The sequence below is a fragment of the Perca fluviatilis genome, chromosome 11 (assembly GCF_010015445.1).
Source record: "Perca fluviatilis chromosome 11, GENO_Pfluv_1.0, whole genome shotgun sequence".
NCBI lineage: Eukaryota > Metazoa > Chordata > Actinopteri > Perciformes > Percidae > Perca > Perca fluviatilis.
Window position 1 is genome coordinate 32,116,735 of NC_053122.1, and position 12,999 is coordinate 32,129,733.

Below are 12,999 nucleotides of genomic sequence, written 5' to 3' on the forward strand. Positions count from 1 at the left end.
AATGTTCTTTTGTGCAAATCAAATGTTTTATGGTCACGATTTATCTTGTAGCTGGTTGGCTTGCTTCCAGGCTTAAAACTCTTTAGACGCATTTCATGAAATGTCAATGGAGATACTAAACGGGGAAAAACACTTCAGGAACCAGAGCTGTTAAAAAAGTGGGCGGTCACTGACAGTATGAGAAAAACTATTTGTTTTTTGAACATTAAAGCATGTACACATGTTCCAGTAGACAGCCAAAATATAAGTATATGAACCTCAAAATTGGCATAATATGGAATCTTTAAAAAAAAACTATAACCCCTATACATTGTTATTAGATTTTTAAACTCTAAAATATCAATATTGGTCTCAAAAATCCAGTGTCAGTCAGGCTCTGCTTATGCTCATATCTTCCTGATCTCATCACCCATTATGTTTGTCCTCATGTCTTCTATTCACTGGACACTCGTTACCTTACTGTCAAAAATAGTCAACAAGAAATTGACAGGCAGCTGAGCATTCTCCTCCCGAGTCGTTCAGCTCTGGAAGCCTTTGTGAAAGCTATTTGTTTCAAAAGCAATGTAAAAATTAATTCAAAAGTTTGTAAAAAAAAAAGGGGTTTAACTCCCATGTAACCAATCCAAACCTTGTCTACTTTGAGTCCTACAAGGTCTAATCTTATACTTTATGCAACATTAATATAGGACCAGGCTATTGGGAACCCAGGCTAGGGCTCCTTCTAGGCATCATTAACCTTACTACGTGTTTGCTATCTTTATGAGTGTGTATGTAGATGTCTGAGTGGGGCTTGTTTCAATACTTATACATTTATTTTTCCTGGTTATGAGTGCTGCTGCATGTTTTTCACTTTTCCTAACTCAATGTGACATTGACCATTTGATTGTTGTGTGGGCTGTACTGAATACTAAAATTGGGGCTCCATCTTTGAGTTGGGATGAATTTTATTTCGTCATATAAAGATGTTCTTGTGACTTTTCTCTTGTCTTCTCTTTGGGTCTTTAAGGTTGCTGGTGCAGTTATAACTGTTTAGGTTGGACTGTCATGTACCACCTTGCAGTGTTTCTCATTTTGTCATATCATTTTTGTTGTTTCCTTGCTTTGTTTTGTCGCACACTGTTGCATCATTTCATTTTGCAATTCCTTGATATCTATTCATTGGGTGGGTTGTGTAAATACACTATATAAATAAACTTGAAAAACTAAATTATTTTAATTGTGCTTATTTTTCCGATTAATTGTTATTGGTCAATCCCAGGACAAAATAAAACATAAATCCTCACAACCACAGAATGTGTGGCATTTTTTCTTTTAAAATGTCTTCAATGATTAATTGAGTATCAAAATAGTTGCTGATACACTAATCAATTAATCAACTAGGCCAGTTGTTTCAGCTCTAAATAAAAATAGTAATACTAGTAGTAGTTTTACATTTTACTTAAGCAGATATTTATTTTATTTATTTTTAAGCTATACCCAGCTATTTATTGCCATCTATTTAAGCTGAAAAGGGGAGAGACAATAGACAAATTGCTTTACTGGCTCAGCAGTAAAATAAGTAAAATCTTTATTAATCCCAAGGAAAATTGCTTTGCTGCAGTTGCAATACATAGTTGAAAGAGTGCAAGTAGAAAGATTGCACATCCAATATATATACACTAGCATACAATCCAAAAATCAGTATGCATCATTAAAATAGGCTATAAACAGGTTGATGGTTTGAATCAGTCTGGGTTGAAGTAGCTTGGTCAGTAGGGAGTTGGGTTGAAGTCCCCATACGGACCAGAGTATGGTGGTGGACTGGTAGCTGGACAGGTGCTAGTTCACCTCCTGGGCACTGCCAAGGTGCTCTTGAGCAACGCACTGAACCCCCAACTGCTCAGGGCGCCTTTCCATGGGCAGCCCCCTCATCTCTCCATTAGTGCATGTATAGGTACTGAGCATGTGTGTGTAATTCAGTAATCCTGTGTAGCAACACAGTGAAAACATTGGAATTTCCCTTATGGGATTAATAAAGTATAAATTATTATTATTATTATTATTATGTATACAATCTAAAATATAGGTGAGTGAGAGATTGCACGGTTAATACGGAACGAAGAGAGACGAGCATGCTCATACATTTGAATGACAAAAAAAGGCATGTGGAAATCACAGCCAACGTAAACATAATCAGCTCACTCTGACCGAGCCTGCCTGACCTTAAAAAACAACCCTTCAAGGATTTAATTTATGTAACCGGTCAGAACAACAACATCCGTCAACGTCACTTCCGTTCACCGCTTGTCAAACATGGCGCTGCTTCTAAGGTCAGTACATCTGTGCTATATAATGTTTGTTCTCGGGGAAACATTTTATGTCAAATAGAAACATTTACAGCATAAAAGCGTTACAGTTTAGGACAACCCGCCTTGGTGTATTATCCTTCTTTAATGTAAATATGGAGTGACTCCGCGCTAGCTGACGTTAGCTAGCTAGCGGGCTAACTCTAGCTGTTTTTCGGGTATTTCAAAGCTGGGAGAGTGGACTTTGGCTCTTGGTAGAATTAATGACAGACTCAAGAGGTGTTAGTTGCTGCATTTCTCCTACATATGGGCGTTGCATGACCGTTAATAAACGTTTAGCTAACGTTACATTGCTACGCTGTCGTACCTTTACGACACTATCAACTAGCTAGACATAGATAGTGTTAATCGTACTTTGTCTACTTTATTGACGTTAGTTGGCTTCTGCAAGGCCTGATAGCAAGTAAAAGCTTAATTCTAACACTTGTTTCTTGTGTTAAGGACGTTGGCCCGACAGGGTGTCTGTCTCTCTAGACCCTGTGTTGCCCAGAGTGTCTTCTATAGACAGTAAGTTGTGTGTGTGTGTGTGTGTGTGTGTGTGTGTGTGTGTGTGTGTGTGTGTGTGTGTGTGTGTGTGTGCGCCTGTGTGTGCGTGCTTGTGTGAGAGAGAAAGAGACAACAATGTTAACATAAATACACTGCCTCAAAAAGTAATGATACAGATACATGCTAAAATCCATGGACTGTACATTGTTCTACTGTAAACTTCTGTACTCTAAAAATGTTTTTCTCCCTACAGTGCTGCTCCAATGGGAACCACAGCTAAGGACGAGATGAACAAGTTTTGGGCCAAAAATTCCAAATTAAACAGACCCATGTCTCCTCATCTCACCATTTACAAGTACGTACTCTGTCACGTCTGTAGCCTGTTTTGCCCAGGAAATAATCTCAAGTAAAGATAGAGATGACTCAGTTGTTAAGGCTGATTCATGCTTCTGCGTTAAATCTACGCCGCGGCTACGGACGTAGGTACATGGAGTATGCCAGACCCTACGCCAGACCCTACGCCGTAGCCTGACATGCTCCTCTCAAAAAATTTAACTACGCATCTCGGCGTCGCTCGGCCGTGGCTCGGTAGCGTTGCATTTCGCCCGACTCCTCCTTTCCTGGTTCTCCTTCTCCATAAACAACGTGAAATCAAGGAGAGGGTTAACTTTTCCTGCTACAGATTTCCCACCGTGGTCAGAAAGCACAGGGGAGGCCTTTGTTTCTCTCACTATGACTCTAGAGTCGCTACTCACTCTTAAGCTAATCACTGTCACTCTCTCACTTGCTCTACCAACGCACTCCCCACGCACACACACATGCCGGCCCTGCTCTTCTCTTAAAGAAATCGACGCACATACCAACGCACAAGTATAAAGTTGAGGCCACTTACGTAGGCTACGGCCGAAGCTCTGTGTGGAGCCTCCGCAGAAGCATAAACCAGCCTTTAAGTACAATTTGTATGCTCCACTTATGTTTTATAATTTAATCTTAATAATTTGAAAGACACAAAAATTCTACTGCAATTTCAGATCATGCAGTCTTATATTTCTTAAAAAACAGCAGGACGAGCCACCATTACCAGAGATTTTCATGCTTTTGTATACATGTAGTGCAATGACTTGATGCAACTTGATTTACTGTCTAGGGCTGGATTTTACTTTCGACTCTTTAGATATGCATTTTTTAGTAGATAACAGAATCCTTAAAAGTCATGCCTTTGATTAAACCAAAAGACACGTGTTGCAGCATGGTGTTTCCATTTCAGCTCAGTGTGAGAGTCTTTACTAGTTCATCTCGTTTATCTCTTCTCCTTTAATCACTGAGTTTCGCTAAGGGCAAGGCTTCGCACACACACACCCGGTGTGGAGCTAAGAGGAAGGTGCAGTGATGAATCGGCAGTCCGCTAATTTGTTGCTCTCCAACAATATTAGAAGCTCTGTTTCAACAATGTTAGGCTGAAACTAAAGTGTGCATGTGCAATTAATCAACATTTTAATCGTGATTTTGGCTCCTAATGATAAAAAAAACAGGGTAATCGAGAAACAATTATTTAGTACATTATGTTTTATAAGTAAACTCTTATGTCTTGTGTTCTGAATTTCAAACCGGAAAAGTTTGAAGGGAAATTTTACAGTTCAAGGTGTTTTCACTGTTTATTTGTTGAACTGTTTCACAGTTTTTTAAGTTCAATACTTGCAACATTTTTCCAAAAGACAATGAGTAAACGTGTTAAATAATCGTGATTTCAATATTGACTAAAATAATTGTGATTATGATTTTTTTATTAAATTTTTTTTCATAATTGAGCAGCCCTACATGCAGGCTGAAATTCAACCGTGGTGTTCCTTTGGGATTAAGCTATGAGCAGAAGTAAAGTCTGCTAGGCTAATTTATGAATAACTTCAGCGCTATGCCGTCCATCTCAGCCGAGAAACGAAGGAATGTCAAAGGTTTTAATATTCGCTGTTAACTAGTACCGAATCTCTGAAGCTTAAAAAACAGTCTGTGCCTTGTAATTTCACACAAGGTTTTTCACTTTGTATCTTTCTGTCATCTGGGATATTTCCTACGGCTAATCTATGTCAGCGCACTTTGTTTTTGACACCAACCATTGGTTGGTTTAATCATTGGTGATCTAGTGATTTTGATCATACCCTTTAACCTGTTTTAAGTTACTCTGTATGCATTTGCTTAATTTCTAACTGGAGATGAAGACAATTGAATCTGTAGGTTAGGGCTGCTCGATTATGGAAAAAATCATAATCACTTATTTTGCTCAATTTAGAAATCACGATTGTTCAACCCAATTACTCATTGACTTTTGGAAAGATGTTGCATTTATATAACTTTAAAACAGTTAAACAAATCAACAGTGGAAACACCTTAAACTGTGAAATGTCCCTATACACTTTTCCCGTTGAATTCCCCTTCAGAACACAAGACAAAATAAGAGTTGACTTGCAAAATGTGATGTGCAAAATAATCGCTCTAGTGTAAATGAAAGTGTCAATTGTTATTTACTTTCATTTAAAATGTACATGACCTCCCATGGCTTGCAGCTTAGCCCTGTGAATCTCTTAACCACTTTGAGTTAGCACTGCTGCCTGCAGCTGAAAAAGTCAGAAGAGTGGTTTTTTGACTTCCTGTACTACTGTATGTTACAGTGATGCAGCTTGCCAGCCTGAGCTTAACCTGAAAGAAAATGGTTTTAAAACACCAAGTAAAAGCCATTGAAGGCTCAATGCTTTGACGTGTGTTTTGGACACACACACACACACACACACACACACACAGACACAGACACACACAGACACACAGACACACACAGACACACACACACACGTAATTGTGTGGCCTTTTCTTTGTGTTTCAGATGGTCTGTCCCCATGGTGATGTCCATCACGTTCAGGGGAACTGGAGTGGGACTCAGTGGAGGTAACACATCTGTTTTTTCTTTGTCATCCATGACTAAGGCCATAGGCATGCTTGTGAATATTTTTCCTTCTTTAGTTAGTTTACTCCTTAAAATACCCAAATTGTCCCAGAAAAACACACACTTGATGGTACATGTGTGAGCTTTTAGGTTGATGTACGATTCTAACATCAAGTGAAGCTATTCTACTGCCAATGACATGCTTTTTATTGACCCTGAAAATCTCTTCAGGGCATTTTAGTGCACTATTGATTTCTGCTAAGAGCATTTAAAAGCAGAAGTTGTTGAATACAATTCAACCATTTGCATGTGAAAATCAAGCCTAATCCTGGACTGCTAAGAGCTTTTATTCATGTGCCTGGTGTAAAGGTTGAGCCTATGTTGCTATGACATCGTACAACAGTATTGCTGACCTTGATGTACCATGCTGTAAAAGCTGGGTCCAATCTTGTTTCAGCACCCTCAACTACCAACAGTCACAGTCTCATCTTTCTATCAAAACACATGCTTAATCACCAAAATCATCTTTCTGGCCGCCTTGCAAAGGGCTGGTAGAAGAAAATAATTTTACAAGCCATATGGATTTATATAAAATATTTGTGTTTAATATTTGTGTTTTAATATGTAGATATTTTGCTTTTCAATGCTATTTTGCATATGGAATAAAAAAAAATCTGAATTATTTAGCATGTGTGTATTTCAGGCCTGTGTGTAGTGTGATCTAACAACAGAGTGGGAAACAATTGTAATTTACCCCCTAGGGATCAATAAAGTATCTATTATTATTATTATTATTATTATTATTATTATTATTATTATTATTTATTTTTTTTTTTTTTTTTTTTAAAGGTTGTCCGTTCACATATGCTTACTTTTGGTTGCTTTTGCGCAACTCTTCCTTTTGTGTTCACATTGATTGACACTTGTTTCCTCTGCCATTATGCATTTTTAATCATCCAGACAGCATAGAAAGAGAAGTTCAAAACCATTTAGTGCAGTACATAACAGGCAGCCAACGAAGAGCCTGTTTGATACAGAACCATTGTTTGGCCTTCATTTCAATTAGGCAGCAGGGAAACGGGTCTTTACATAACTGAGACAGTCCGATGTTTAAAACTGACTGGCCAGTGGGGTGTGGTGGTGCAGTGACTCATGGAGACTAATCCAGCGGAAAACGAATGGCAGTAGCACGTTGGTCCTTGACATGTGTTCATTTCTCATGTATTGCTTTCTCTCAGAAAGACATGCATGCACAACATGACACCCATTCACATCCACACCTCATCCAATCTTTGGTCTCATTTCTTCTGTCTGTGTCTAGCTATCTCAGCCTTTGCCTTGGCAGCGCTGGTATTACCGGAAAGTTACCCCTACTACCTGGACTTGATCCACTCGCTATACGTCGGCCCCTATCTCATTGGGTTGGCCAAGTTCGGCCTCGCCCTCCCTGTGTCTTTCCATACCTATAATGGCATCCGCCACTTGGTAAGACTTAATACATTTTTTTTTTTGCCATACTTGAGTATACTTGAGACATTTAGTAGTTTGTTGCCATGACAATGTTTGGTGTAGTGTCTGGACTCCTCAGCTTAAGCTTTTTAAATGAGACAGATCTCTATGCAATTTGTTATGTTTTTCATTTGAATCATGTTTGCTTATTTCACTGAACATGTATTTGCTAAGATTCATAAGCTGGCAGTTCTTATGCTAATTATGTTCTTTTCTCTTTATTTCTTTACTATTTTTCAAATCAGTGTTGGGACCTTGGCAAGGGCTTCAGAATCCCAGAGGTGTACCGCACCGGCTACACAGTTATTGGTCTGTCCATCATCACCTCCCTCGCACTGGCTTACCTCTGAGCAGAGAACGAGAAGAGATGAGCAGAAAGGAAGGGAGAGGGGGAAGTCAACGGGAATGTGGACTGGATTCACTGTGGCAGTTTTGTGCATTTGTTCTGGTTTCATCAAAGTATTAAATAAAGGATTATATTATACTGTATGCAGAAAATGTGTTGTGATGTTTTGTCCCTTGGAATTAATTATACTCTGGAAAGCGTTGGGGTCATCAAATGCAGCAAAAGTACAAAGTGCATGCAAATGTGACCCAGATCTTTCCACACTTGGTTCTCTGTGTGAACAACAACCAGCGTCCAAAATTAGATGTGTCCTACATGTTATATCCTTAGGTAATTTATCTAATCGTTCTGTGACGTCAAATTCATTAATCACTTTTCTTAGCCCTTGGTGCTCAGTCCCTGTGTGCCTGCCCGTTGTCTCTGTACACAGGAGTGTGTGTTTGTGTCTGGGGAGCGGCTGTTTACTGTAGGCTGTCATTCATATTTTACCTTCTCCAGGCCACGGCTGCTCAGATGCACTTTTAACATTGGGAAAAAGAGTCTGAAATGTGGAGAGGCAGCCCAGTGGTAGAAGCTGTGTGTGTGAACAGGCTCCTCACCGGCAGCCTGCCTCAGGCCTTACCTCCCACTGAGCCATACAGGAGCTACACTGCACCTGAACAGCTTTTGTCCTGCAGTGTGAATAAAAGCAAGCCTTGATGTAATGTCAGATCCAACTCCCATTTATGTAGGGTACGGTAACAAGTGCACACGGTTAAAATAAACAACAGTAAATGTTCTGGGGAGACGGCTGCATCCATACTGTTATGTACCGGCTCGTTTGAAAATGTGTCTGTTTAAATCAACTGAACTTGCACTGAGAAACAACATAACCACTTAGTCTGGTTAGCCTCAACAAAATTGGTTTATCAATTTGTTACCGGTGGCTCGAAGGGAAAATGCTTGTCAACTTGCATTTCTTTTCATTTTGCTGTTGATAAAATGTACTTGAGACACGCATACAGGGTACAATATTTACTTCTTTAACCACCAGCCAAATGGCTAGCGAATGTTCAAATAAAAAAAAAATACCATGTTTTTTTTTGGCTGGTGAGTGAAACAAATCTACCAGCCACTTGCATTTTTTTTTTACCAGCATTTGGCTTGTGGATGGTGCTAATGTTGTACCTTGCACACATGTGATCAAACATCTTGCTTATACAATTCTTGGCAAACTGTTTGAGATAACTCAGTGTTTATAAAACTTGAGTTAATCTAATGCTTTTGATAGTGTTATATTCTCAGAGCTATATCAGCTCGGTTACTGGACAAACCTCTCTACAAACATGTATGCCTAATGGTTACCAGCTCAAAAATAAATGGCACCACAAAAACACTTGTAAAATCTGCTCTATTTGTGACTTTTTTTGCTGATTGCAGTGAACTTGGCATCTCGATGATTGAGTCTAATCCATGTTACGATATGTGCACATTTCCAGCTGAGCTAAGAGATCCATCTCACTGCTGTTTTCTATTGTAATGGACAGGGAAATTGTTCAAACTCTGCAGGGTTTAAGACTTGATTTGCTTGTTGTCTGCTCACACCAAACACTCTGGACACATTTTCCATTGTTAGAGTAAAACTAACTGAGGTAATAAAAACATGGACTCTTCACTGAAGCTATTCTCTGCAAGCAGTGAGCACTTTGCCTCATAGTTATTGATGCATTTACAATGTTAGCTCTTGCCATCGTTTGGTTCAAGCTCCGATAATGTCACCATTATGATGTTTTGACGAGACAAACCAGCGTGAAAGCAATGGGGGGGATGGAGAGCAGGGACTTTCGCCTTCTCTATGAGGCATAAGAGAGGAATGACTACGCGGCGGCAGCACCCCCTACCGGGCGGCAAGTTATCGTCCACAGCAGGCTGCGGTCCTGATGCTGAGGGATGATGAGGATGCTGCACAAGGATGGGAGGGGGAGTATAAACCCGATTTTCAACGAAAAAATATCCGGCACAGTCTCTGTGGCGCAATGGAATAGCGCGCTGGACTTCTAATCCAGAGGCTCCGGGTTCGAGTCCCGGCAGAGATGTGGATGAAAAAGAGGCGGCTTTTTGGACAAGAAAGTGGAGATATTTTGTTGCTTTTGCAACTACAATGTACAATGAATCTTACAAGGCTGATCTGGATGATAGATAGATAGATAGATAGATAGATAGATAGATAGATAGATAGATAGATAGATAGATAGATAATGTGTTTATTTCGCAGAGGCCCAATACACATGTGCATCTGGGCTGAATTGTTTTAGAAATTTCACATGGACGAGCCTTTTCAGCGCGCAAAGGTCATCTTTAATATGCAGATTTCAAACGGGCAAAAAGCCTGAGACCACAGCTCCAGTGTAGCAGCACAGCACGGTCTTCGTTACCAGCCTATTACTGTCCAGGTTGCATGCTCGTGCTCATGCTCAGGTGGTCGTACAGTCTTCACGTACAGCAGGCACCGCAGGACAACACAGCGCCGTGCAGCCTCGTCGTGTGAAAGTCAGTGGACAGGCGCGCACGCCCGCTCGAGCGCCGTTTCAGCACCTGGGGCTGTCCACTCATTTTAGCCAGAGCAAAAGCTTTTCTAATGCAGCGGCAATAACAAAACATTTAAAGCCTTTCGCCGTGTTTAATGATGCCAGATGCTGCATTCCTTCAATAGGGTTTAGAGACCGAGGGAGAGAAATAGACTCCGGTTTACTTTAAACATAAATGACTCATAGTGCCGTGAAATGGTGTAGTCTTAAGATTTGTGTATTCAGATTTGGTATTGAGTTATACACTTTAACCACAATGTAGCGGTGCAAGTGGAGAATAAGGATTGCAATAGTCATTATGTGTTTTTTTTTTAAATTGGTGGTTAGACTGGGGACCTTTCTGGAATCATTTCAAGGACCCCTGAAGGTGGCCTTTAGTTTCTCCATTAGAAAAACCTAGCCTACATTACCCAAATCATGGAAGCCCAGAGCAGCACTACTTCTTTTTTTTTCAGTGTAAAAAGCAGCTGCTTGCTTGAAGATCTCCCAAACGCCTCGACTAGCCCCTCCAGACTCCCCTTGACTTTTATTATTTTATATTTTTTTCTTCAAACCCACCTCCCCGGTTTCAGTTTGTCACCACTGATTGGGCTGTCGTGGGGCTGCCGCCATCCATGTTTAACCCCATCATGCCTCCCCACACACAGACCTAATCCGCCAGTAAAACTAATCCTTAATCCTCTCAGGCAAGTTGAACAACTCCCCCCTCCCTCCCTCTCTCCTCCATCCCTTGGATGCTGATTCCCAAACGGGCCTGACACATGAAACGTCAGAAGACTACCCTGCGATACATTGTGTATGCAAAACTGGCCCTTCAAAAGGGTATCAGCATCATGATACATAGACGTTATTGGAGTATTATACAAAATTTGAGGTGATAAGAGATACAGCCCCAATAAAGTCTGTGTCTAAAGCAGTATTGTAGGCTACGGGTATGGGAAAACTACAATGACACAGAAAAAGTCCCCAAACTCCACAAGGCCAAGGACTCAGTAATATCATTACCATATTGCAAATTATCAGGCCTACGGGAAATAGCGGCGGCCCTATCTGCAAGATAGGGGTAATACGTCCATAATATCGATGATAAGAAACATTATAGGCTACTCAGAACCGTGACAATCAACTTCAGATGACCTCGGCTACTTTTTTTCAGGAGATATGTAGGCCTAAGTGATAAAATGTTAGGAGGGATACTAGACTTACTCAGTATCAAACCTTTAGATAAAGTGAGCAGAGCTATAGCACGGGGAATCCCACAGTAATGTGCCACCACAGGAGATAATGCAATCTCATAAAGTGCGATAAGGTCCGTATAGACTCACTGTGACGTATTATAGGAACATTTTGGCTATTTCTCGCTATGGTGAGATCACACTTCTCTATCTGCTCCATCTCCTTCATGTTGATCTCAGCCAGTAGGCCCCTGCTCTGGCCCTGTTATCCCGATGGTACGGGCCAAATCGTATTAAAATCCTCCCTCCCTCCCCCTCCCTCCCTCGTCCCTCCCCTCCCTCTCGTCTTTCAGACAGACTGTTTTTGCTGCAGTGAACGGCAGCTGTGGAGAGAGAGGAAGAGAGAGAGAGACGGATATACAAACAGAGAGAGTGAGAGAGAGAAGGAGAGAGAGAGAGAGAGAGAGAGAGCGCGCGGAGGAAAAAGCAAGAAAAACAAAAGAGTCAGGAGAAGGAACAAGGAGATTAAAAAGTCGATAAAAACAGACTGAGAGAAGGCTCCGGACCAGCGACTGCTGCGCATCAAAGGAGGGACCGTACTGAGGACCTTACTGGAGACCAGCGCCAACAAAACCCGACTCCGGAGGCGGAATATAACGGTGTGTGTGTGGTTATTATCGTGCATTGCTTCGCAGTTTGTATTGTAGTCCAGGGTTAGGGAGTCTGTATAGGGCGGACAGGAGACACCTGTCAGTGCTGATGCTTTTCCGTCTCCAGGAATGTGTATGTGTGCGCACTCTGGGTAGGTGGCTTCGTGTGTGTGTGTGTGTGTGTGATCCGTTATGCCTGCCCAGGGAGAGAGCTGTATTACCCCCCCCCCACCCTTTGTGTTTTATCATTTACTCTGAATATGCGTTTTGTTGTCGGGCTGCCTGCGCTGTATACCCGACTCCTCTCCACCTCCACCTCTTCTCTCCCGGCTCTGTTGGCTCTATCGCTCCGCAAAAAAACAAACAAAAAAAAAGCATCCCAACTGCGCGCTGAAGCAGCCACCTCTCCCCAGCCTTTACAAGAGTCTCTAAATCTCATCCCATCAGCACCAGATAGCCTATTTCTGCAAGTGCGGGAGAAGGTGTTAGAAAACAGGCTTAGACCTGACAAACATTGCTCCGGTGCTCCCGCGGTCCGTCGCAACGATGCAGGCCACCACGAGCTGTTATTATTATTATTATTATTATTATTATTATTATTATTATTATTATCATCATCTTACTATTATTACTCTCCACGTAAGAGCAGACCGCAGTAACTTGTGTTAAAACACGCCCAGTCATTTCCCATGGATGCACTTGTTTCTAGTTTTGTTTTCATTTCTCGCCATCACTCGCTCAACAGGAAGGGCTGGAGCAACAATAAACACAGCCCCAGAAGCACCCCACCCCTCCTAATCCCCACATCCATCCCACCCCATAGCCCCCACCCACCCCACTCCTCAAGCCCACCCTCTATCCCCGCCCTAACCGTCCGCCCGTCCCGCAGGCAACACTCCTGCCACGGTTCCCTCTGTGTGTTGGCAATAAAGGGAGCGTTTCGCAGATGGACCGAGAGCTTACCTCGGCGCAGGCCACTGCTATTT

General features: G+C 41.5%; 2 protein-coding genes and 1 non-coding gene across 6 annotated transcripts in view; all 3 read left to right on the top strand.

The window, feature by feature from the left end:
* The first annotated feature begins 2,218 nt into the window (after positions 1-2,218).
* sdhc (succinate dehydrogenase complex, subunit C, integral membrane protein) lies at positions 2,219-7,764 on the top strand. The gene is made up of 6 exons (XM_039816809.1): positions 2,219-2,309; positions 2,787-2,852; positions 3,085-3,186; positions 5,707-5,768; positions 7,088-7,251; positions 7,521-7,764. Exons 1-6 carry the CDS (start codon positions 2,293-2,295, stop codon positions 7,623-7,625), a joined length of 516 nt encoding a protein of 171 aa, XP_039672743.1. The 5' UTR covers positions 2,219-2,292; the 3' UTR covers positions 7,626-7,764.
* A 1,858-nt stretch (positions 7,765-9,622) lies between these two features.
* trnar-ucu lies at positions 9,623-9,696 on the top strand. The gene has a single exon. It is a non-coding gene; the product is annotated as a tRNA-Arg (tRNA).
* A 2,027-nt stretch (positions 9,697-11,723) lies between these two features.
* cadm3 (cell adhesion molecule 3) overlaps positions 11,724-12,999 on the top strand; it is a 94,356-nt gene continuing 93,080 nt past the window's right edge. The window contains exon 1 of one of the 4 annotated variants that reach the window (XM_039815394.1): positions 11,724-12,022. The gene's annotated coding sequence lies outside the window, so the exon portion shown is untranslated. The remainder of the gene's footprint in view (positions 12,023-12,999) is intronic. The other 3 variants (XM_039815393.1, XM_039815392.1, XM_039815395.1) reach the window with 3 other exon arrangements.